At 32.4% G+C, this 27807-nt stretch overlaps 1 protein-coding gene across 3 annotated transcripts in view; it reads right to left on the reverse strand.

Annotated features, from left to right (window-relative positions):
* Window positions 1–786: 786 nt before the first annotated feature.
* Window positions 787–27807, reverse strand: part of LOC131849118 (sushi, von Willebrand factor type A, EGF and pentraxin domain-containing protein 1) — a 79132-nt gene continuing 52111 nt past the window's right edge. Inside the window, exons 2-18 of one of the 3 annotated variants that reach the window (XM_059199111.1) lie at window positions 23107–23283; window positions 22343–22552; window positions 20877–20972; window positions 14677–14799; window positions 14038–14201; window positions 13249–13375; window positions 12278–12427; window positions 8962–9138; window positions 8203–8501; window positions 6968–7202; window positions 5781–5954; window positions 4184–4363; window positions 3773–4006; window positions 3413–3592; window positions 2793–2978; window positions 1710–1998; window positions 787–1561 (exon numbers count right to left, since the gene is read on the reverse strand). In XM_059199111.1, the coding sequence (XP_059055094.1) occupies window positions 1285–1561; window positions 1710–1998; window positions 2793–2978; window positions 3413–3592; window positions 3773–4006; window positions 4184–4363; window positions 5781–5954; window positions 6968–7202; window positions 8203–8501; window positions 8962–9138; window positions 12278–12427; window positions 13249–13375; window positions 14038–14201; window positions 14677–14799; window positions 20877–20972; window positions 22343–22552; window positions 23107–23283 (3278 nt within the window). In that variant the 3' untranslated portion in view covers window positions 787–1284. Of the gene's footprint in view, window positions 1562–1709; window positions 1999–2792; window positions 2979–3412; window positions 3593–3772; window positions 4007–4183; window positions 4364–5780; window positions 5955–6967; window positions 7203–8202; window positions 8502–8961; window positions 9139–12258; window positions 12428–13248; window positions 13376–14037; window positions 14202–14676; window positions 14800–20876; window positions 20973–22342; window positions 22553–23106; window positions 23287–27807 lie in introns of those variants that run through there. The other 2 variants (XM_059199110.1, XM_059199112.1) reach the window with 2 other exon arrangements.

Genomic DNA, 27807 nt, shown 5'->3' on the forward strand with positions numbered 1-27807 from the left:
TTTTTTATACTACGATGGTGGCAATCAAGCATACGGCCCATCTGATGGTAAATGTTTACCGTAGCCTAAACGCCTGAAATACGTGCGCGTTGCCGACCCAAAAATTAAGTAAACATGTAATGTTGATATTTCATTGTTAATTTCATGATAATAATATGGGTGATAAGAATAATATTTTATAAAATTTCATATTCGACCCTAATAGGTACTTAAAATCACAAATCGATTAAATTATAAATAAGTTACCTAAATTAAATACGTATGTAAACTATATCCAGAATCTGTTTGATTGAAAATATTTAAAAAATGTAAGTGTATAAAAATATGAATAAAGAAAATTCATACATAATATTGTTACATATTGGAATTTAAACCGAAGCAGTCAAAAGTAGAATGTATAAATAAATATGTAAAAAAAAGCGAAGAAGTAAAATATAATTGGCATAAAGAGAAGATAAAGTTAGAAGAAACGTGTAAAAATAAGATATATGTATAAATAAATGTGCCAGTAGAACAATAAAAAAGGAACAATATTTATATTTGCTTATTGATATTAATAGCGAAGCAGTAGCAGATTTGGTATCAATTACTACATTAAATAAAAAATTAGAAAGCTACACCGAACAAAATAAATACATTGTAGGTATATATGTTTTTTCTTAAACTACAACATTTACTCTCAATTCAGAACATGTAATATTTTTATTATGAATTAAAAGCATTATTGACTAAGGCTGCAATTCTTTTTGCTATTTAATAAAATATCGTTAATTAATAATTCTTGATCGGAAACTAAAAAAATTATATAATTTAATGTAATTATTAAAGCAAAGAATTGCAACCTCAAGTATTAAATACACATATCTAAAAAGTACAATTCCAACTCATTTACATCTTTGGTTCAATACCTAGTAAGTGTTGGTGATGTGATGTGGGATGCATCATTACCGTCGACATGTCTTAATTTAAACACTTAACCAATTAAAAAATCTACACTTAATACTACTCATATTTGTCAGTTTGAACATTGGAGTTTAAGACAAAATGGTAACCGCTGTGACAAATTTAGTAACGAGTGCAAATTGCAATATTGACTCAATTCACAGGAACCTAAATATAACATCAATAAGGTTTATGACACAGGACATAATTTATTGTCTCTAATACACCATATTGTATGGTCACCTATGTACACGCTTAGAATGAAAAAAAATAACAGGCTCGTTATTCCTTAAGCAGTATGACTCAATGTTTATTCACTGCACCAAAACAATTGCACTGTAATCAACGGACAGCAACGCCGTTGATCGTGACGACAGCGTTCGGCCCTGTTGGCTCTGGTTCGTAGGCGGAATCCGTGTCGCTCCTCCGGCCATACTCGGCGTTGTCGGCTATTCTCTCGCTATACGGCGAGTCGTATACATTGTCAGTCACGTGGTCGTAAATATGGCGGCCGTTTGTGTCGTGAAGCGTCGCATAACTCATTACGGCAGCATTCGCGTCCTCTTTCCGCTCTGCGCCTTCAATGTTTTCAGTGTTTTTAACTGGTGTTGCTTTTCGCCTGAAAAATAGTAATCAATTAGTTATCATTTTTTCATGCGATGGGATTCCAAACATCATTTTTTCATGCGATGGGATTCCAAAAAACAAAGATGTCTGTAAAAACTAAATTGTATTTACCAAAGCCATGAAAGCAATATATTACTTACAGTCTTAAATAGATGATTCCCAATAACAAGAGTAAGAACAGAACCACTCCACATCCGACCCCGACGCTCAGTGGCAGAGTGCCACTCTCAGCCGCTTCATTTGTAGCCAGTTCGCAGCTTGGCTCTTCACCGGACCATCTACCATCATCCAGACACTTGCGAAGGAAAGGCCCGACTCTCTGGTATTGAGGTAGACAGTGATATTCTATAGAGCTACCAAAGAGAGTTGAACTGTTTGATATTATTATGCGTCCATTGTCGATCTGGCCTGGAGATTTGCAGTCGATAGCTGTGAACATTAATAATACATTTAAATCACAGATAAGTACACTTCTAGTTATTATTTATACTTCATAATAATATTATAAAATCTAAAGTGTGACTGACTGGTTATCTCTTTACGGTTGAACGGCTAATAATGAAATTAGACATCAGAATAGATAGACGAAGATAGAATACGACGACGAATATACGCTGTCTATTATCTCTAAAAATAATTAAGAAGGGTGTGAAATAGAGGATGAATACATGATAGCATCAGCATCCGATTAGCAAACGAAGTAACGGGTAACAGTAATAAATAATAAAAGAGCTCTATCTCGCGACTTCTTTTGTAATTATGGACGCATATGTCCATCCTCTTAATACAATCTACCTACACATCAAATTTCATGATTCGTTGAGCCGTATAGTCATGAAAGAACATAATTAAGTTATTTGTCATCCTATCAGTATAGAGGACTACTTCGCTACCGTATAGGGTGCATAAACAGGAGCATTAATCCATGATCACTTGTTTATAAAAACTAAACTGTATGTAATTTACTATATATAGCATATATATGGATTCACAGACATTGTATTAGAATCAGTTAAAAAATAAATTTCTATTAGTTGTATGGGGGTATACTGACAACTGATAGAATTTTATTTTTCTTTCCCTTATGGGTACTAGAAAACATCTCACGTCTGTTTAACAACCCACGTCAAGCAGAGTTTGTGTTATGGGTAATATATAGCGTTATGTGATTTGTTCAGGTTTATAATTATTTGTTTGTTATAAAGATTTTTCATATAACTTACGAATGCATACAGGTGGTGCGCCATTCCACTGTCCGCGAGGCAAGCAAGTCCTCGTTTGGTTTCCTTTCAGGCTGTAACCTCGCTCACAGCGGTAGTGTGCCTCACCACCTATGCTGAGTGTTGATGTCACTACTATAAGGCCTGTGCTTCCCTTGATTTGGATAGAAGGATCCACGCACGTGATTTCTGAAAAATAAATAATAATTTTCAAAGTTAAGGGAAAAAAGTTACGAAACAATTTTACGTATTTTTTTTAGAATAACATGGTTATACATAAATCATTTTTACATTTATTATATACCTAATAAATTTGGCTAAATTAAATAATAAATTTTTACATTACGTACAAAGAAAAATTTGAGTCTAAAACTAATTATGAAATGCCTTTGTATGAATTTGCATTTTGAATATTATACAATATGGCCGAGATAAATTGTATACAATAAAGAAAGTGAAATTGTCTAAAATGCAAAAATCAGCTAGAACAAAATATCAAACAAACATAAGAAATAAAATTATGAATATGTGAGATAAAATAAATGAATATGTAGGAGAATAAATTTTCAGAACATAGTACAAGGAGAGGTTCTGGCTTTGAGAAATGAAATAAGTACACTAACCATTACAGACTGGCGCTTCAGAACTCCACGTGCCATTATCCTGACAAAGTCGCCTAGAGACACCGTTCAACTGCCAATGTTCCTCGCATTCATATAGGGCTGTGGCACCGTAGTATGTTGCATTGGTAGCCAGCGTCACCTTGCCGTTCTCCAGGCGACCAGGATTACCGCAGTCCACATCTGTTAAACATAATATGTTATTAACTCTCAAAAATACAATACATACAATACATTTGACGTTCATAAGCAGATAATATATAAATGATTTTTGAATTCGAATTTGAATTTGAAAGACCTTTGTTTAATAGTTAAAATAGTAAACCACTGTACCATAATGCTAATTGACTGAAAAATATTTACATTGACATCGAGGCGTGACTCCGCTCCATTGACCATCTTCGCAGGTGGAGAGACTCTCCCCAACAACTTTGTAGCCTCTCTCGCATCTGTACTTGACAAGAGCTCCGATACGATAAGTGTTGCCGGAATTGGTACTGACTGAAGTCCTTATAAGGGTGCGTCCGTGCATTCTATCATTGCCTGTGACCGACACAATGCTGTTCTCGGCTACTACGGGATCGGGACAGCGAATTTCTGGAAAATATTGTAAATATGCTATAACGGTACGTCTGCAAAAATATGAAAGTCTTCGTTTTTTGACTGAATAATTATGGATTGGAATGAGAACTGACATTAAAGGTTAGATTATCACTCATGTAAATACTTTATAAAATTGTGGTCTTATTCGATGGTTTTTTTAATGTATGTTACCCTCGCATCTTGGTGAGCTCTCACTCCACTGGTGGTCCTCTGTACAGACCCTTCTCACGGGGCCCACGAGACGGTAATTGGTAGTACAGGAGTACTGTATGATGCTGCCAAGATGGGTGGTTGCATTCAATAACTCCGCCGTTCCGTATGGTAATGGAGGTAGTTTCCCACAATCCACATCTGTTTTAAAAATATTGTAATTTGATAAATAAATTGAATCAAAAATTTTGTTTGACGAATATCACGGATATTACAAATTACAACTATAATCACTGGTTCCTTTGTTGTTGTATACCTAAGTTTAGTTAGTTTCGAACCACTGAATTCACAGTCTTATCTCATCTTTCATATACAGTTTCCTAAGCGTTTAGCGCTGAGACAAAAGCACCTATTCTTCTAATAAGTATACATACAATCGTATCTATACCAATTTTATAAATGCAGAAGTGTGTCTGTCTACATGTTTATTGTCTCTTCATGAGTAAACGGCTGTTAATGTAATTTGGCGTGAAAATCGATTGTATCACTTTGATGGATATAGATTACCTTTTATCTCAAAAAAGCGGACAAAATCGCAGGTAAGAAGCAGTTTCATAAGATATATAGTAGTAGATAGGAGAGACGAACAAACACAGTTTCACATTAGTGGCCTTAGTAAGTATTTATATAAAAATCATATATTTTTCAATCTGATCCATAAATCAATTATACATATAGAGAATGGCGTTATAACATCCGTCTTCCATCTTAAAATATAAGATTAAAAGACCACATTTCTATATTTCATTAAAATCGAGTTTATCACTCGATAGAATAATTATTTGTCACATCGATCAATTATGTCTACTACTAATAAACTATTCAATTGTGATCGATATGATATATTAAAAAAACTCTAAGTAAAAAATCTCGTAGCCAGACTTAATAGATTGATCACCATGCCTGAAGCAAATAAGATACCCCAGTATTCAGTATTATTTTCATTCTTACTTGTATGATACGTATTAACATCGTTATGTCATAAGAATCATCAATCACGGCAAAATCATGCCATGCCTACTAATATTATATATGCAAAAATGTATTTTTAAAATTTTCACATCCCATCTTATTGAAATTTACTATATAATAATAATGAAGATATGTTTTGTAGCAGAGTCCGTCGTCGTGAGCACTTTTATTTAAAAAAAAGCGACTAGTTCGCAGGTTTCAGGTAGTTATATAATACACGTTAGATTTAATCGTGAGTTCTTCTATGTAACTATAGTCTAAAGTAGCCTAAGCAATAATAATAACACAGGCCAATTCACACGGCGCCTTCTAGTCCCAAGATAAGCAGAGCTTGTGTTATGGGTACTGGACAACTGGTAGAAAAACTGAATATTTTTTTTTAAATACAACATACATAGAAAACACTTAAATAAATTAAATCAATTATATTAATGAATAAATGTTTTTACCGTGCGAAGCAGGCTGAGAACTAGATCTAGATCGTAAATGCTTCTTAATCACATACATGTTCCAAATTTTATGATGATTGTTTAAGCTACGGCATGGTAGGATAACAAAGTTCGTAGTTAGGATATCAAATACTTACATTCGCATAGTGGATAGTCGCCTGACCACTCCCCATCTTGTTGACAAGTCAGCCTCTGATGACCTATCAGTTTGTGACCTTTCTCGCAGTGGAAGTAGACCGTAGAGTGGACATTATAGTCGTACCCCTCCATGTAACCACCAGCTGGTACTTCAGGGTCCAGGCAAGATATCACTGTAAACAAGTACATCCTGACATCATTTTTGTTACTATAAATCAAAGAAGATACATGAATTAAAAAGACATTTTATGTCCAACGATCGGTTGAAACTATTGAAAACTAGCTGTTCCGATAGACGTGCTGTCTTATTGAATGCGCGAATTGTCAGCAAATATGCAAACTGACAAAAGCGGAATAGTTAAAGTCGTCTAGCTAAAGCGAACTGTTAAAACAGTCCTTAAGTTCTCTGAAAAATTTCCAATTGTCTGCACAATTTTCTTGATATTATTCGTTCTGTAAAACCTAGAAACTCATTGGAAAATATATTAAAATTGTACATGGAAAAGTTACTTACAAAAGATAAATTAAATCGATTATAATCGTAAAGAAGTTACGGCGTGATGTGATGATTATAATAACTCTGCACGGAACATGAAATAAATATATACGAAATACTAAATTAATACAAAGATAATAAAGCATTTAATTAATTATGCAGGATTGGTCAAAAAGATATAATTGAAAATAAATTTCACATTCATTTTTTTTGTTTTCTTGACCAAAAAGGTTCAATCCTTGAAACTATATCAACCTTGCTATAACACTAATAATACTATCTATATTATATATGTAGAATAAAAATGTAACTGATCTGATAAAATAAATCCTTAATTTTGAATACTTTTGTCTTAATTTGAAATTTTATATTCGTTTAATTACAATTAGTTAATAAACAAAAGAAGGTTAATAGCTGTTCAAAAAAATTAATAAGTGTTGTTTGTTACGAAATCAAGTAGTTTATAAATATGTCTTTTACAATGACGATCCGACTATACGTAAGTAGTTCTTGGTATAGTAGTAGGTATAGACCAAGCACTACTTGCATATAGCCGGATCTTTTCACAAAGACTGAAGTGTGTGATCATCTTACATAAGCTGGGTATCCCAAAGTGTCAGCGGTTCTACCGAATTGAATATATATTTTATTATATTGATACAATATATATATATAAATTATAAAACTCACATTCGCAGGAAGGTATGTCGTGTGACCATTTTCCGTCGCGGTTACAAGTGAGGGATTCAGCGCCATCTAGCCAGTAATCAGTTTCGCAGCTGAACTGCACCACCGAGCCGTAAGTCGTGGTACCATTTAGAAGCCTGAAGGACCCCTTGTGGACTTGAGCTGGTGTCCCGCAGTCTACGTATTTGCAAGATGGAGGTGTGCCTGACCACAGCCCTCCGAGTGTGCACGTTACACTCTGTAATGTTAATTAAACTATGTTAGAAATTAATTAGTTTTAGAAAAAAAGCAAAAGTTTTAGTATTCTATTGAGTACAAACGTCTGGCTTCTCAAAACAATATTTTATTTTTCTTTAATATCTGTTGAATATTAATAAATTAAAGAGTTATTTAATCATATTTTAATGTTTAGTATACATATAGTAGTTAGTATATTCAAATTTAAGAATTCTACAAACAGTTTAATTATTTATAAATAGTTAATTGTAATAATAAATACTTGAAAAGTAAAATAAATCTTGAGATAAAAAAAGGCGCATAAAAAGCGACCTTGTAGAAATTAACAGATCTCGTGCAGCGTTCACGAAGGTCACGGGACAGAATTACAAGTGAAAGTGGTCTGTAGTCTGCACCTATTGTTTGAAATATCTTTATATTTATTTACCGCTAACAGCTTACATTGTATTCAGTGTTTCCAGGATAAATGAAGCAACAGATATGATATAGCAGAGAAGTTACAAGGTAAGAAGGCATGTCAATATAATCATCAGGAATGAGAACGATCTTATGTAGTCGATTTCTTGTGTAACACAGCGCAATTTAGACGTCGGTTTTTGTTTTTATATCAGGAATGGCAAAACTATGACGGTCACAATATATTTTGCAAAGTTCGTGATTCTATTTATGTAAATACCTGTGCGATGGTTAACACTTTCAATCAGATCGGCTTGTTGTTTGCTATTCCAATTACATAAAAAATGAAACCAAATAACAATGTTACACTTTTGTTGAATATTTATTGAGGAGAGGATTGTCTGTGTTGATTCTAAAATTTCAATTATATTTTTGGTTATTGCTCTCACGAAATTGTATAAAATGGTTTAAAGGCACGCGCCACCTACAAATCACTATGAAGGGAAGATCGAAGTTTTTACTATATGCTACTAAAACGGTTTGTTGCGTCTCATCATAATGTTAACCCAAATAGGTTACCTATTTGGAGTTTTCAAATAACTTACCGGTGATCCGAAGAGTATGAATCCATTTTGACACGCATAAGTGGCGAGATCGCCTGCCTTGTGACCACCAACTGCGACAACGGCTCCTGCTACAGGTGGTGGGTCCGGACACCAGTCGAACAAACATTTTGGCGGCTCCCCAGTCCATAAACCTTCGTTGCCACATACTCTCTCCGGTTCTCCAACTAACGTATAATTTTCTCTGCACGTGTACAGAGCTTTGGCGCCGTGTGTCGTTCGACTATTCACTAAGGTGAGATCGCCATCTTGTATCGGAGTTATGCTACCACAGTTTACATCTGTAAAAAGTATTTCATAATGACATCAGGTCAAGAACACCATTTAAGCGAAACTGTTTATTATTTAATCGTTTTTGTTTCTTAATAAATCATAATATTATATTAAATATATTTTTGATGCGCACTACAGAAGTACGTTCACGTACTTTTATTTAAATTGTACTTATACCTAGTAGGTGTCTGACTGATATTGTACCTACGACCATAAATATACAAAATAATAGTGAATACGGCAGTTTCAACACCATATACCATACTCTCACAAACAGTGAATTATGTAGCCAATATTGGTTAGGTAACAATAAATATGATAGATTATTTCTAGTAGTTCCGTATACTATTAACTTATTTACACATCTAAGCGTTGTATATATCTCTGTTGGTAAAGTTATAAAATTGTGTCATTACTTAATGATGTAATATAAGTTTATTCTACAGAAGATGGTTTACTTTTACTTACATTTACAGCTGGGTGCTGACCCCGACCAAAATCCATCAGATTTGCACTCCCTCGACTCATCTCCCAACAACATATGACCCTCAGGACACTTGTACTGTATTGAAGAACCCACGTGGTAATTTGTACCCTCGATGGTAGTGTTTAGAAGTTTATCTGGACTCCCGCAAGACGAGGGCACTGTTGAACAAGAATACATCTTATATTGAAAGGCGAATGGTGTAAAATTGTTATTATATCTCGAAACCGAGTACAGTCGCAACGCTGAGAATGTATCGATATATTCGTACCATATCAGTACATGCCAGCAATCTGTAAATCAATCGATATGCTTTTTTTGTTTATATTTCGCTTTGGCAGTGTTGGTAAAGTTTATACGACCATGACACGCTCCCATTTCAGAAGTATGAAGGGAATGGTGTTGCAACATAATAAATAAACAACTGTAGGTAAGCAATGAAACATAGATTTTATTTAGAAACAAAAGAAGTGCTGGTAATCACTTCTTTTATTGTTACACAGTATCTACACTGCATTCTAAATTCAAAATGTAGTAGGTACGTAGTTATTATGTGTGTCTGATATTAAGTATATTGGCTTTTAGGATTGTAAAAGGAACTTATACTAAAGTTTGCTACATTTAAGTACTTCCCACAAACATCTACATATGTATGTAAGTATACCTTATCGACAGGAAAGAGAGAGATTAATAGAAATTAATGTTTCATTATTAAAATATTATATTGGCATAAAAGATTACGACAGTTAATAAAAGAAGCTCTTGGAATTAAAAACTTTAGACGCCAGCTAGGATAAGATAATTTCTGATAAGATTAATCCGGAAAGTTCGTGTAGTAAAGTGAAAACCCAAGGAATAGACGAAGTACTCGCTTCGTCATTTAAAATGTATAACATTTCTGTCCACCATCTTATACATATTACGTCAATTAGATCACATACCTACATATATTCATACTACACTAACTATAGACCACGGATATATCGAGTTATAATAGGTTACGAAACTATTTTCACCGATAACGCAATTATTTAATTGTAAAATAATTAAGAAATTAAGAAAATTAAAAAAATTCGTTTAATATTATTGTTGCTTTTGCATTTGTATTGGATACAAACAAATCATTTCGCTTTATAATTATAACTTATACATTATCCGTCTAACGTAGTTCCCCGTATTTGGTTTTAATCCGTGTTTAAATGTTATCCACATAGATACATGCAGTCACTGATATTGCCTATAATTGACTATGGTGATGTGTGCTATCCGAATCTTAACCAAGACCTTCTAAATAAAATGGGTCGTTTACTCAATAATTGCATACGCTTCATATTTGGTCTTCGTAAGTATGACCATATCTCACACTTCCGCTCTGAGCTGAAATGGCTTTCTATCCGCCAGCGCAGGAGTGTTAGAATTCTCTGTCAACTCTTTTCTGTCCTATACGATCCACTAGCTCCTCGGTATCTCAAAGATAGATTTCTATTTCTAAGTTCATCACACTCTCGTGATCTTCGCTCATCTTCTAATCTCTTGCTGTATACTCCTTCTCATCGTTCTAACTTCTCATCCCAATCCTTCACTATTTCTGCTATTAATCTTTAGAATGCACTTCCTGTTGGCCTCAGAAGATGTCAAACCAAATTTTCCTTAAAGAGATCCTTGCGTGAACACTACTCGAAATTCTTGTATCAATATTCACACAAACCACTGTCTCAAGATATATGTCATGAAATCATATATATTGTATATTTATTATAGTTTAATATTATATTTAAATTGTATGATAATTATTAAGCTTATATATATTTCGCTTTTTTTTATGTAATTATATAATTTTAGAAGTATATTTGTACGTTTATATATATATATATATTTATTTTTTCTGAATTAAGCTATTTAATACTTGTAAAATTGCACCGCTATACTATCTCTGATCAACGCGTCGGTTGACTGGTAGAGAATGCCATCAGGCATTAAGTCCGCCATGTATACAATTTTGTGTGCAAAAGAATAAATAAATAAATAAATACATATTTCGTTATACCAGCTCAAATTGTGTTTCTTCAACAAGTTTAGTGATGCAATACCAATAAGCATTAAGGGCGATTTACCTTTAATTTACATAGAGAAATGTTGTCGCGTTTCATATCGTTAGCATTTAGAATTTATAATTAATAAATTATAAATGCTAAATGCTAATGATCTGCTCACAGCAAATTCGTGAGAGTACTGACGTGTCTAATACGCGTAGAAAGCCAGCACGTTTGAGTTGGCTTTATTCAATATTAGAATGCGTATAGTTTGGTTTAGTTAACATTCGTTCTTTCGTTAAAACAAAAGTAGCTTATGTTTCTTTGTACTACGTTACAGTGCCTACAGTAAAGAAACTAAAAGACAAAGGCTCTTAATTAAGATGATGGCGAACTTATCCCATAAGAAGGATTATGGAATATGTTTTTCATGTTACAAAGAATAAATAGACTAAGTCGTCTTTCTAAGAATAGTAAATCTTCTTTAATGAAAAACATCGAATTAAATTCTAATGGCAATGTGTGTTGCAGCGATGTGTTGCCATTTCTAAAAATATTTGAATTAATACCTAATACTTAGACTAGATCGTAAAACATTGTTCTATGAAGGCAGAAATAACAAGCGAAATGTACAAAATTGTTCCGATGAGTTAGCTCGTTAATAAAATGAAAGATACGCTCAAGTAATAATAATTTCTCGCAGGGCAATTATAAATCTTAGTGAAGAAAATTGTAGAAAACAATATAGTTTAGCAAATTGCGTAAGTACTAGATTAAGTATTTATGAAAATATTTCACAGAAAATTAAAAACACATTATAACAAGACCGTATTTAGATTGTTAAAGTTTGAAACAAAATTCCTACAGTAAATTATAGTTCCGTAAAGAGAAGAATTCAGTAATAATACATTTTTAATTATTACTTCTTAATACAATAACTGATTTTAATTAACTTAAAAATTAAAAAATTAAAAATTAGGCTGAACCTAACATGACATAATGATTTATAAAAATGATAAATATATGAAAATACCATGTGTTGCCACTCCAAAAACTTCGAGTCATGCTCCCTTATTCTACTCACTGCCTTATCACCCTTTATCCTAAACATATTTTACGAAACAGAGTGCTTGGTGATTAAAATAAGGGTAGCCACCAGTGAAGTATTTTAGAAAAATATATGGAGAATCCCCAACTACACAGCATGGCAAATTCGCACGTGGCAATCAGAATAAGGACGATATGTACCTATGAAGGTGACACTCACGGTACTGGCAGATCCAGTGGAGATAGTCCAGTTTGCAGCCAACGTCATTCCACAGCCACGCCCTTCCACCGTCCAGCACTACGCAGTTTTGTTCGCCGTTGTAATTGTTTGGTTGGTCCTTGCCCCAGGTTGGTTTGGAGACCACGTCGCCTGGTACATTAAATTAAATTATATTATTATACCTATTAAAATCGTCACTGACTGGCTCATCAATACCAAACCGATTTTACAGAAGTTATATAGAATTAACATAACATTCTGTTCTCTATTTAATCACCTGAAAAATGTTTTAATATATGAACTTACAAATTTAATAAAACTTTATCAGCTTATTTTAAAAAAAATGTAGTAAGGCAAGTATATTAATATGTTGGTGACTCTCAAGAAACTATCTTAGTTTTACATTTACTAGCAAATAGTACACTTTTAATACGGATAGATTTATAAAAACAGAGTAAAATAACCACTTTGAACATTGTATAAACCAACAACACGAAGCTTTTTGCCATTTTACGCGCAAATGAATCACGGATTATGAAAATTCACGCGGCAATTCGGTCATCATAGCTGTATGTTGTTTGAAGCATAGTGAACATTCCGCATTCACGGATACTTGCATCTCTGGGTAGAGAAATTGGCACACAATTGGTAGAGTATTATAGAGATATATAATAAATAAATTACAAGACAGTTAATGTCACGAAAAAACGGACTCTAGTCGCATTATTAAGAATAACTGAAAATCTTGATCAACTTCTTACGGGGCCACATGAGAAGCTCAATAAAAAAAGAATCATTCTATCGATTATCCGAATGAATACTTCTGAGGTATCACATATTAAAAGTACACTAATAATGCTTTTTTATGTTAGTTAAAAATCCATTGATGAGGATCGTAATTAATTAAATAAAAAAAATCATGAAATCTTATGAAAATAGAGTAGGAGTTGGTTATTTACGATATGGCTTACCATTAACCCATTTCCAAGTCCTGGAAGTAATGCCTGGTTCTTTCTGCGCTCCAATCCACACCAGTTGTGTCTTCAATTGTGCTTTACGCCTCTCTAGTTCTTGTATCAGAAAACTTGACGTGGCACCCTATAACAATTATTTATTCACATAAAAACATGATACTGTCATTGTACTTGTATATATAATATATTCCAATTAGCACCGTCCATTGTGATATACAGTTCCTATTGTTATGCAAAACATTCATCAGATCACAATGAGAGGAAAGTCGGCTTTCCACATTCAATGATGCTGTATATATATCACTAGGTATACTATTCATGGGAGATTATTTTCCCATGTATTGTATTAAAATTAAGGTAGCTTAATGGATTTCAAAACTTAAACATTTATTTTTTATTATTTCATTATAGTACAAATAAATATTGCTAGGCAAACTTTTTGTTTTCGTAATTGGATTCTTAATAATTGGCCATCTTATGGAAACTGAATCGTCTGCAATGTATTATTACAAATAGCATCGTGGGTATTAAATCCGCACATGTCTTTGTGGCATATGTAGAGTTATTTTTGTACTTACCCTACAATTTCACTGTCATTTCTCAAATTCTCATAATACCTTATTAAACGTAATATAAAGGTTACAAAGCAAGCTGCTATGCGGTAGACGTAGCTGAGATAATGTAGCTGGTGCCTAAGCATTTTACGTTTTGCTCAAATTCTAGCAACTTTGAAACATATGCTGCATTATTAGAATTAATTATATAGTCATGTAAATTGATTGTTACCTGAAAACCGTGAATTAAATCACCCCCGTGGGACTGACACTGTTTGCGAGCATCCTCGAAAGAGCCTCCCTTGGCTACGTTGAATTCATAACAATTTCTGGAGAAAGCTGCTAGTTCGATGTCGGCTGGTGCACTGGTGGGCGCGCAACGGTCGTTTGAGAATTCTTGGGGAAAAAGTCACTATTAAAATGTGTGATTATACCTCAGAAAGTATATTTTTGGCTGTAGAAATAGATGAATGAATTTAATAGTTCCTAATTTAATTAAACATTTTGCTTAAATATTTATTAAAAATATTTTTATCAGTTGTTAAATACTAAGTTCAAGCTGTATTTAGTTGTGTACTATGTGAATCGTGCTGTGTGAATTTTTATGCTTTATTAATATTATTAACCCAATTAAAAACCTTCGTATTGGTAGATATTTTTTAGTTTAGCCGGCTTATTAATTCAATGGCATACAAATCTTGTTTGTTTAATTACCTATAACAAAAGAGTGCCTTCAAATATATATTTTGTAACTAGATTGCCATATAGGTAAGCCGCGGATATCACGCCTTTTGTAACGCCCGTAGTATTCGTAATGCGTTGCCATTGCGAAGGAATATAATGATGACTGCAATATGTTGGGAGTACTAACCTTCAGTGGTGAAAACCTCAACTTCGCAGAGTGACAGTGAGCCCTCCACGCCGACCAGCTGCAGGAACACGTGCTGCCCTATTAACGGCCTGGCGCATGTAAATGTTTTCGTCACTCCTTCATCTGTATCAAGCAACCATATATTATCATTCACATTATAATCATAATCAATTATATGTTTAAAAATAAGTTATAAACAACATTGTAATTAATGTAAACGAATCCTTAGCTGAATATTAAAATAAAAAAAAATCTGCTAAGTACCTACTAACCTACTAGTGAAGCACCGTATTATGTACACATAAAAATATTCAGAACGAATTCAGAACAAGGATTATTTTCATGATGCTTGACAATGGAACTAATTAGCATTTTAGAACAAGTCGTCAAACGATATTAAACTGCTTTATTATTGTTCTTAGAAGTCATTGAAATGTCTTAGGCTACGACGTTCAAAGGAATAAATACGCCTTACTCTGGTCAAATCCCGGATTAAAAAAACCGATACATGTATGTAAGACCAGTAAGGCTTATTAACCTAAACCTTTGTTGCTACATATAGCTAAGATATTATCAGTGAGCTTAGTTATATTCACTTTGTAGTGGATTTTTATATATTGTACCTCTAGGAATTTATATGTATAGTTTGACGTATGGTAATATTAATATCAACATTGAACCCTTTATATTTTATGTATTTGTTTTATTTTTTTGCAGATTGTTGCACAATTGCTTTTGAAAAATTATTTCGTTCATATAGAATTGAAAGATTTCAGGTTGTTACTATGTCTGGCGTAACAGCAGTGCAAAGTATGCAGCCATTAAAATTGACTTAAATCGATACGTAAGTAGTATACTTACGCAATAAATAATTTTAACTTCTAGGTATTTTCATAGCTACTTAGTATCATGTCAATTTCAGATTTCCAACGGTTACAAGTGCACCTGACATCTGTCTATAAAATATATAATAAGTGTATAAGTTTGCTTTCAGCAATATTTACATAACTGTTTTTTTACAGCAAAGTAAAAGATCCTTCACTAGGACTAAGAAACATCACTAATCATGTTTATAGAACGTGCCGTCTTATATGCAATATAACTTACAACAGCTTCCTACACGAGAATTATACATTATTGTTATTGCATTTTTCTCATAACTGCATAGCGTGCATGAGTTTATCTCCTATCATGCCACACTAATAAATGTGTCGTCCTCCCTTTACACAATATATGATAACCAATATTTTTTATCTTATAAAGATATGACGTAACATTTTATTAAATTAAAATATTCTCACTTTGAAAAACAGTTCTGTTTCGTAGTAGGTTCACAAAACTAATTATATATGTCTATATGGTTATTAAATTAATTTTTAATAATTGTAACACTAAAGAGGTGTGGTAAGCTAACATTTGCGAATTTATTCTTTGCTAAGCATTGCAACATCGATAGCAATTAAGTATACGATTTTGTTGTCATTAACATTGCATCTAATTATTGTTGTTCGTATCTGGGGCCGGATGTCACCACGTAGGAGGATATATCGCAGGATATTATATATGTATGACTTAATATAATATCCTCTCAGATGGTGACATCCGGGGCTGGAACCCGGATGCTCGATTATTACTATGTTGATCAACAACAATTTTGTTTCTGTTTTATCCGGTGTACTAGGCTTTTTTCCATATTGACTTTTACGAAGTAACAAGCTGAGAATGAACAGCACACATTATATTTATTGATCTCAACTTAATTAAAATTACATGTACATAACTTATAAATCGAAATTTAAAGTAAAATTAAATTTAATATATCAACATTTATTACCATATAGTCTCTAAATTTTAGAGTAACTCCTAGCCTTATTTTATTATAAGTTTTTTAAATTATATAATACAGTATTAACATAAAGTTGTTACATACATGAATGTATATATATTTATAAATCAAGTCAAGTGCCCGAGTCAAGTTTTTATATTCAGCTCCAGATTCCGACAGATAATACAATTTTGGTCTACTGACTCCAATAATTACCTATATAACCAGCGTTGTATAACATTGCAGATCTAACTGATAAAAGTATTAATTAGTTGTAGTAAAACACAAACTTAGACAAACACATAATTATGTGTAAATTTGAAATAAAAACGGTATAATCACAGCGTTACTCAAACGCGACACCTTTGTCGAGTCGTTCGCGGGCACAAGCGTGAGATGCAACAATTATAATTACAACATCGTTACGCGACGGTGTAACAGTTGGTCCGCATAACTAACTTATTAACACCACGAACACTTTTATTAGGTGTGGGAATGTTTTGAATTATCAATTGTTGACAACGATCATAGAAAACGAGCGGCGTGTTTAGAAAGTGCAAGTTGAATTTAACTTTCGCGATATAATCGTTTGATGCGCTGTCCACTGCCGGTTAATGGCGGATATCACACTTTATGTTTTTATTAATGAGTGAATGGATAATTTCGGTGTTATTACTGTAATTAGTACACTAGTAGTCTATTGGATGGAATACATGTAGAATGTGAAACTTTTTGGGTGTATATCAATGTTTTCAACTAATGGAACAACCTAAATGGAAATTGATAACAAGTTGCAGAATAATATTAAATATATGTTCCATTATTTTCATTCGTAGCTAATGTTAGAATATATTTTTATATCCTTCCACCTATTATTTGTGGCTTATGATATACAGTGGCGGATTCCAGTCTGCTGCTGGTCAAATTTCATCTAAATTCGAAGAACAGTTAAAGTATGAGTAAAATTATGTACACGCACGGTCTTAAAACTAGTGGCAATAGTGGAATAGTATTAGTGAGGGCCCTAGATAGCTTCCTAGAGCGCCTCTTGCGTAAATAAATAGTAAATATTAAGAAATATAAAAATAAAATTATTGATATTATCTATTTATTGTTTACGATACTTTTATACTTCTTTTAAAATAGATGATACTCTAAAAACATTTCTTTTATATTCCCATCTTGTAAATGTTTGGAAGTAAATACTTGAATTGCTATTGAATATTCTATTAATATAATGTATCAATTCTTGCTAACTAGTTCTCTACAGAATAAGATAATATCATATCCTGTACACCAATAGTTAATTATCTCCTATGATCCGTGCGTCCATTGCTATAAATATACTTTCGTGTTAACAATACTGAGTGCTTCAGTAAATAACTGTAAGTATATTGTCGATGAGAAGTACCAACTTGTTCTTATAAGTAATGTACAAATATAATACATATTTGTAAATTGTCCGGATATCCTGATATATTTACATTATTTATGACTTGAAATATATCAATACCACTCACACTGAGTAGAGATCCATAAAATGTTATAATTTATATTTCTGTGTAACTCTCCTATATAGTTATGGATAACACCGATATAAACCAAAATTAATCAAGACTACCGAAACCTCGTCCCTATCTTTCCGTCCATTTTTGTTATACTTTTATACCTGTTTAGTTTTCATGGAAACATTATGCTTACAGCGTTAAAAAAATCAAAATTAGTCAAAGAGGTGCAGCAGTTCTGTACTAATGGATGCGCTAAATGATGCATACATAATGCAATCGACTATTATTTATAGCAGTTACCAACCAATTCATCTACATACAGTTTCAACCCCTATATACCCCATCCACATTATTTTATGAAATAAAATATAACCCCATAAAAATATTTATTAAGATACATATAGACATATATAAATTTGAATTCGTTGGATATGAAATAAAATGTGAGAAATATGTGAGAGTTATCAACGACGTAAAGAAAGTGGAAAACATGTTGCTGTATTCACAGACTCTTGCACACTTTGTATACCATGTGATCATGGGAACCAGTGGAAAGCGGGGACCCTAGTTGGGGCTATACGCAGCGACGAGATACATAAATACATGTTGTAAATCGACTTATAAAAAGGAGGTTGCGTGTTTGTGCTACAAGCTGGTAATTGCTATACAGAGATTTGTAATGTTTTCCAGCGATTTTAATAAGAGAATTCTAATCGAAATAGTTATATTTAGGAATTATTATGATTCATACAAGATTACAGTTTGGAAAACGAATACTGAAGTAGGTCATATTATTTTTACAATATTCCTGACATAATTATCTCCAATTTCTTCAATTACATTAAACTTTGTTATTACGTTATATGTTACATTATAGTATTGGATATACCTAACATATGTTATAATATAATATTATAGACTATTGCATTGAGCTTAGGATTGCAATGATAGTGGTGCAAATAAATAAATACATTTGCAATTATTGTTTTATGACGGAAACTTAAACTGTTTTTGTACATTTTTAATTCTGCTGGTAAATAATTGTTTATTGGCAAAATTTCTAATAGCTTAACTGTTGTTATGATACAATTATTAATGTTCGCAACATTGTATAGTGGTATATGACAGGATAAAGTATTTTAATTTATTGCTGTTTTATATTTATTAACAAAACATAAACGTAAACATAGAGATGCTATGATTACCTATACAAAATTCCAGTTTATAATAGTAGAAACTGGTCCTGACCTATTTAGTAGGTAATTTATCAAATCAGCTACTAAAATTGAGATTGTAATCATTACAAGCATCCGATATTAGTATTACAGTATTATTGAGTGTGAAAATAATAGATACTCAAAACATAAAAGATTTATAGATAGACTGTAAAATCAAATTTGTTGTCTATGAATAAGTTAACAAGAACTTGCTCCATAAAGATTGCGGTTTTTCTTTCATCGCCTTTGTTTTGACCTATTTTTTTTAAAGTAGGACGATTACAATAATATAGGTATTGAAACCCTTCAGTGACCTACTTTATACACCATGAATTGTCGATAAGTTCCACAATGTTTACATTTAACACGTGAGTAAGAATTATTTCTCAAAACATGTGCATTCAACATGTCTATTTTATCACTGCTTGTTATTCCAGTTAAAATAATAAATAAAAAATCAACAGTCTTATTTGTTTAAACACAGACCAAGATACCTGGTCTTTTCCATGTCATACAATTTTCTCTGTGTTAATAGATTAGTACCAAGCATTGTTCGAACATTCTTTAATTTTCTAAGAGCTATTGCTAAGAGTTGTCTACTGTACAGTATTCATTTTCATTACAATAATTTACATGAATTTTAATACACATCTGTTAATTTTTACACGTATAAGATTTTAGTAATTACATGATTCTCTCAGTCATTTAAATTTACTTTGTAGCAAAAATTAACTAAAAAAGTTAGCAGTGTCATTAAGTACTATTTATATGATCTATACAATACCTATTACAGCATATCGTACGATCTTAAATCTGTATATTTTTTTTATAGCATAGCGTCGTTGCTGAACCGTCTGAATCGGCTCTATTGAAGGTTTTAATATCGTATCATGGCTGGAAGGTGATTCCACAATGTGGATATGCGAGGCAAAAAGATTTTGGATTATAGCATGGTGGAGGATGATCATTAATCCATATAAGCAGGATGACATTTTAGTCCAGGCAGGTAGTACGATGGTGAAAATTAGCATTTAATATTAATTCGAACAATTATTTAGAACACTGGACGTGATATAAATGAACAGTTTTATGCTCTTTGTGTTTTATTTTAAATCTGCTTGAACTGAATGAATACTCGGCTACAGCTACTAAAACTAGAATTTCACTGTTAACAACAGTAAAATACGACCAAAATAAAGCGGTAGTTGTCCCAATTAAGAGATTCGTTTTTAGACCAGTAACTGAAATATTTTAACATTTACGAGTAGGTACGTTGATACATTTTAGGCTTCGCTGAGTAAGAGAAAGCGGGAATATACACTTCAATTTGTAACATATTTTATTTTTCTCTCTACTTTGACGTCAAAGTAGAAATAAAAATAAAGCCTTTATAGTTAAAAACGTTTGCAAATTGATCTTGTGTTTATTGATTCAAACTAGTCGGTGTTTCTTAGTTATTTATAAAAAAATATTCTTGTTATTAATTTTATTGCTACAAAGAAAAACGATTACGATGTTCATTTTTTTATTACAAATTTATACTTCAAATGTTGATCGTATTTATTATGTGGTATTACATTTTCTAGTCCAATAAATAAATACTAAAATGATTTACTGTATATAAATAAAACATAGTACCTAGGTACTTACCGATTGTGCCGGGAAACCAGGCACACAGTGGGTTTCGTTGCAGGTCTGAGCTACTGTTACCCACCCGAATCTCCAGATCTTGAAGTGGTTGATGCCCTGTAATTAAAAAAGTTAAGTTAATAATGATACAGAATAATTAATACAGATAATAATTAATTAACACTATCGTAAAATCACTTAAAAAAACCAACTGTAACTTGATCAAAAAGGATATATAACTAAAACGGGTGCATCTTTTTTTATTATTGGAAAAAATATAGGTGAAATGCTTTTAAAAATAGTCGTTTTGTAAATTTCGTTTTGATGCATAAATAAAGAAGAGATATGTCAATAAATTCTGTACCTACTAATTGGACATGTCATGTCGAGCCTTTTAATTTGGCACGGATTCACTTTGATGTCAGTAGTGGCAATTGAAAAGTTAAATAAAATCGATGCTGGTTTGTAGTTGTAGTATGTTGTAGCAAAAAAAAAACTCTTTATATTTCTCTCTGTTGTATTATTTGTCAAATTATCACTATACATAATAGAAAATATTATTTAGAAAAGAGGTTGACATCTGCTCATAAAATATCGTGGAATATTCATTTGCCACCTACAATGCTAACAACAATATTTAGCAATCATTGCAGTAACAAAGCGACAATGTCGGCCGAAGACGGCTGTTGCAAAATGTGACCAATTTGTGACCAATTGTGCACGGATGCGAGGAATATTAAACAAGTGCTTTTTTTAAAATATTCACAAATTCTATCTGTAATGAGCTGATCAATACTTTACTTTAATTAATGGACATATTAAAAAAAATGCCAGTTTAATATTGATGCACAATTGGACACAAATCGGTTAGGATAGCGCTTGCATGGCAAATTATCTAAAACTGTCTAACTTTTGTCGTTATTAAGACTGATATGTTTTGTTTATTTGTCATTATTTATTTATTCACTCTTGCACAAAGTATGTAATACAAGAATTACATTTAATAGAGTGAACGATATAAGCCAATCTTATCGCTCAAGCAATTTATTAAAGTTAAACTTAAAAAAACTAAGAACAGGCTAAGAGACAAAGTGGTAAGCATCTATATATGAGTATGCATTGTGTGTGCGTGTTTCTTTAATTTCATATTTATTTTATTTAAAGTGTATATTTGTCATTTCCGTATTTATTAAGTCTGAATCAAGTATCTTTCATATCGGTATTTCAGTCTGTATCTAATATTAAATACCGATTCTGCAATGCTTTCTACAATATCCGCTATCTGCGACTTGACTTGATCCTTTTTGGTACAAACTTTTTGCTCGTAACTTTGTAGCTTGGCAGGTGGAATATCTGAGTCTAGGGAAAATCAATATAAGAGGTAGGATAAATTAAGTGTTTTTAGGTCTTTTGTGGTATATACTTGAAGCGCAGGAATGTACTATAATGTAATATAATGGTTAAGGTAAGGGTCTTTCAAAACTCACCACAACATCCTCTAGTCGTGACTCTGACTACTTTGACTGCGTAATGCCTGAGCAGATCCACTTGCCACCAAGGTGAAGCTTCTCGTTGTGTTTCTGTACACCTCTTGCCATCGTGTTCAGTTGTCTTCTCACCATCGTTACCGTTGCCTGCACCTCCACCTCGTACGGTGGTGGATTGGTTCGCTGGTTTTCGAAAGGCCACGTTCGTGCCTGGAAACAAAGATGATTTTAAAAACGGCTAGTGAGTATTTGAGAAACGCAGTATGACATAAGAAGTATGGTATAGACTTTTATTTGTCCTTTGCTACGAAATAGTATTTTAGAATAAAAATCATTCAAAAATTATTCCTATTTCTGGTATCTGTAATAATCGTCGATTAGTTTTGTTAATTGTTAGATACAATCCACTTTACTTCAAGGCTTGTATCTTAAGTAATTAAGGATCAATCTAAAATAACAATTTCTATTGCCTGCCGACTATTTATTTAGGAAATCTTCCCATTTCGCACATTATCTGAGAGGGTATTACTTATTTACACTGGGTTTAACAGTGCTATCTGAAGTTTAATGGTATTACAGAACATTTTAGCACCAAACTAAACAGAGCTTGGACTAGACTACTAATGGATACACTCGATACAACTTTTTTTATACAAACAGACAAATAAATCTAATACGTCTAATTGTAATCATCATTAGAAGATGGTGTGTTAAGCCGCTACAGAACTAAGCTCTTCAAAGATAGGACAAACATATGTACTGACCACAAAATGGTGGCTCTGTAGTCCACTCGCCTCTCAGCGTGCATTCTCTCTGGTGGGCTCCGAAAAGCTCATATCCATCATCACACTCGTACTTGGCTACTGTCCCTGGGACGATGTCTTGGGTCGGCAAGGACACACGAGCGTTCGGCGGGACTGCGGGGTGGCCACAACGACGCTCTACTGTAAAAAAAACAGTACTTTAAATATGAACGTAGACATAACTCCTGTTATAGTCCGTGTTTTAATTTTAATGGTCGATAATATAATTATGTCTCCACTAGCGCTAACCATATACGCTACCGGGGTACCGGAGGACGTAATGCAGCATCACATTATCATTAAACAACAAGTAATAAGGCTCGTTGTTTCTATTAGTTGTATCCCGTCCTCGGTAGACTATGCTTATACTAGGTAAAAAGTAATAATAATGAGCCAGAACAATTTCTTACTCGTATTATTTATTACTGACCTAATTTACAACACTTACTTTTTTTCAATTTTCAATTAACAATAAGAGCGACTAGTTGGGTACTAGTCGCCCTTATTGTTAATTGAGAGTTATATACTACATTCTATCATACAGGCCATTACTAACTACATAGGTTACCCTTACTAATAATGCACTAATTGGACACATGAAACTCAGTAAATTAGGCGACCTAACTACGCGACGCGTCGCCTTATATATAATCGTGATTTCTTAGAAAAACATTTAGAGAAACTCGTAGAAGAAAACGTTTTGACACTACGTCTAATTAAATTAATGTAATTATCTCAAGTTTTACTAAATAGACTTTCGTTTAAGTGGGTACCTCTGTCTCATCTATTTACTTTATATGTTATAGGGAGCCATATGACAGTGAAGTTACCGGCTGCATAACTTTTTAGCCTTCGTTGGAGAGGTAATTCCAATTATATAAAAATATCAACCAAATTCAATCCAATTAATCAATCTAAAATTTTATGAATACATTACTAGAAATAAATTATATATATATATATATATATATTATTATGTGCATAGTTCATATAAACCATCCATGTATGCACGCCTTACCTACATAATATTGTTACTCATTCAATAATTACCGTGCAATATTATTCAAAATTATTTCAGTGGCATTACGGTATTGTTTCAACTTGTGTTAAATGTTCACTAACATTGCAGAGAGTAGGAAATTTTACACTGTAATCTCCGGAACTGCTGCACATATTTCAAAAGTTCTCACATTATTTTAAAGTAAAGTACATTTGAGGTGCATACAGTCTATATATCGTGTGTAACACTCAAAATGGACGAAGTTAGGCCGAGTCATTAGTTATTCATAAATCTTTAATTTATGTACATAGGTATAGAATGTAACCATATAGAAAAATGTAGATATTATTATGATACTATTTTATTTACTTCTTGAATAATAAGTATGGCTTTCATTTAGTCGTCTAAATATAATTTTTTTTATGTAATGGAAATGGCAAAGAAGCTGTCGGGCCACGATAATAGACGTCACACGTTACATTATGATATTCCGAGGTATCCATTGATGTCATTCCTGATGACTCTGTTCCTAGTAATTTTACTGCATACAAATCGGTATTGTAAATCACATTTGATAATATAATGTGAACGTGAAATAGTTGTCTTTATTGAATATCGTAACAGGTATTCTACGCCAAAAGAAATGCGGAAACTAGTGTGTTGGGTATCAATAATTGCATAATGTGTAGACGACTATATCGCAACGCGTATGTCATATTGCTGGTTTAGTTCCAATCGCTCAAAGTATAACAATTGTAGTGGTGAAATGGAATACAAATTCGTGGTCACGCTTACCACAGTTAGGTAATATAATGTATGGTTACACGTGCATAATGTGTTAAATTGGCCATACTACTGGAACATAGTAACAAGTACTAGAGATAATTACAATAAGAATTGATGTAATTTTGTATCTAAACATGCTTATACTTAAAAAAACCAAAATGTCCATAATAAAAATATATAAAATAGTATTCTCAGATAAGATGATTAATGATATACCTACCAAGTAATAGCGGCTTATATTGCACTTTTCGTAACCACTCAGCAAGTTATAGAATCTATATATTTTTTTATGTAAGTAATATATAGAAATAGGAAATAAATTTAGAATAGAAAATTATATGATATAGTACGATAATTAAAACGGTAAAGTAATTCACGATACGACAGTTGGTGTAACGAGAATTGAACAGATACATGCGTTTAACATAGGCTTTTATATTGACAGGTGATATAACGAGACAGCTTTGAAGAGACTATGCACAAAGCGCTCTTTGTGCAGGCATAGTATCATTGGAAATGCAGTTATCTGTCGCTTTTCATCTAACGTTTGGAGCATTGTTATTGACAGGTTTGTGTGTGCATAAGGTTTATGTACGTCCTCGGTATTAATATTATTGGTAATAATTTTAATTAACATACACATTAATCGGAAACTGGTGAAATTCTACATTCTTCTGTAGAGCCTCGTTTGTATATTTGTGTATTTGTCTTTGAAATGAAACAATGAAATTTTATTATAGAGTCATTCCGAATTTTATGTCCTTATATATAGTTACATCAAAGTCGATATTGAACAACACAGACCCTGATAATTTAATTAGTAACTGGAGAATTTATAGAATACAAGCATTTTATAATAAAACTATCTACCTAGTGAAAGAGGTAACCGCAACGCGGAAATTCTAATATTTACCTCCAACCGTCCGTACAAACGACAACTGTTATTTGCATATTCCATGCAAACTGCGCCAAAGACATTCTCGTCTCAGAATTTTCTCGAAAATGTTGAACTAAATCTTTTACTACGGAGGTATCTACATTCCAAGTAGTCGTAGTTAGGTATTCTAGTGAAATACCAGATAATGTTGATCCTGACGTCTTGTAGCTCTGGCTATTTTATTCAATTCAAGTAGCGTTATCCTTTATACGTATACATTATACTTTAACAAAGCCAATTGTAGTTTTGAAAAGGGAGACATTGCTATACATATTATAATGAATACTTAAATTCGAATACATTTCAGTTCTTCGAAATGAGAAAGCCTAGATATGATATCTAGTTACAGGATACTTCAATGTCTATTAAGTCTGTTGTATGGATAGTTAAAAAAAGTATTTTTTTAGAAATTGTTGTCTATAGTAGGAAGTCCCGATATTTCAATTGTATAGTTTAGTATTATACTACCATTACAAATGGACTCCCATGTTAATAATTTGATACTTCTTTCGAAAATTAATTTCGTTCCACCAAATTAGTGTGAGACGAATGCACGAGAACATTTGATTGTTATATCTCGTTGCTACAAGGCAATATTGCAATATCCGAATATTGTAGTGCTGTAGTGAACTCCGGTCAGATATGCCGAGTGAAGGACGAACTGACATTTTGTTTATATTATTTAAAATATTCATTACGAAACCCATTCTATGCTCGGTGTTATGCAATTCTAAATTTTGAATGGTGATACGGATACAAGGTGGATTTCTCATGTCCACACAATGGTTTGAGAACTGTGGCTTTGGGAAGTTGGTCAAAACCCACAAAAAGATTTGTGGTTTTTCATAATTGCGTAATAACAATGTAATTATATCATTTTAATACGCGTAACTATACGTAGTAGAATATACGTAATAATGAAGATAATCGTAATGTTATTTCTTATAATCATTGGTAAATACTCCCAGACATTATTCCCGTAACTATTTTATTTAATGACTTTTACTAAGTTTGAATATACAACGACAAGGTTTATATTCGTAGTATATTTTGCTGAATCCATAGTTCAACGTGTATGTATCTTATGTAGTTCGATGTGTCGCAACTCGACTTATGTTTAGTTGTACATTGATTATCATAAGTAAGCGCGTTGAATTCATTTGTTGGAAGACTTTTTTAATACCTGTCGCCCACTGCAAATACAATGAACTACGCTCCAATTTGTAGAAATCTATTTCTTTCTTTACATTGCTTTATTTTATCAAGCTCGTCTATAACGTGTACCTTCGATATGTATACACTTCTATTATTAGTTCTTACATTCCATACCAGATTAATAGATTATGAGGGAACTGTATCAATATGGATGTCATAATATTTTTAATACATAAGTTTCTGTTTTAATTTTGTTATTTTTGAAAACTATATAAATATATATTAATTATTGTATACTTCTATTTTCTTAATTTTATTACGTCCATCAAAAAGTCACGGTAGATTTTGTAGCAATGTCAGAGTAAAGAGTCGATGATAAATTTTTAACAAAAGTTCTTGTAAATGTTGAAATAATATGCCTATGTAATGTATTATAGGAAAATTATGTGACATTATCGCAACTGTCATAGGCATCTATAATAATGATTGATAAATTAGTATTATTATGTAATATTATGTTATCTGTGATATTGCTCATAAACGTTAGTTACTGATTTGTATCAACACCTTCCCGAATAGACTAGGAGAAACTAATTACAATGCTTAATTTCTTTCTATTCCTAACTCATGTACGCGACAAACAATTTTGGACTTTATTGCATTTAATACCATTTAAAATTCGTGTAAAACAGGCCTTGAACGTAATGTTTCCAATTTCTTTTATCTGTACAACAACTCCATAATAATACAAAGCGGTCGCTTAGATAACAATACGAAGACATTT

Source organism: Achroia grisella, unplaced genomic scaffold (assembly GCF_030625045.1).
Source record: "Achroia grisella isolate CSIRO2021 unplaced genomic scaffold, CSIRO_AGI_Agris_v1 utg640, whole genome shotgun sequence".
NCBI lineage: Eukaryota > Metazoa > Arthropoda > Insecta > Lepidoptera > Pyralidae > Achroia > Achroia grisella.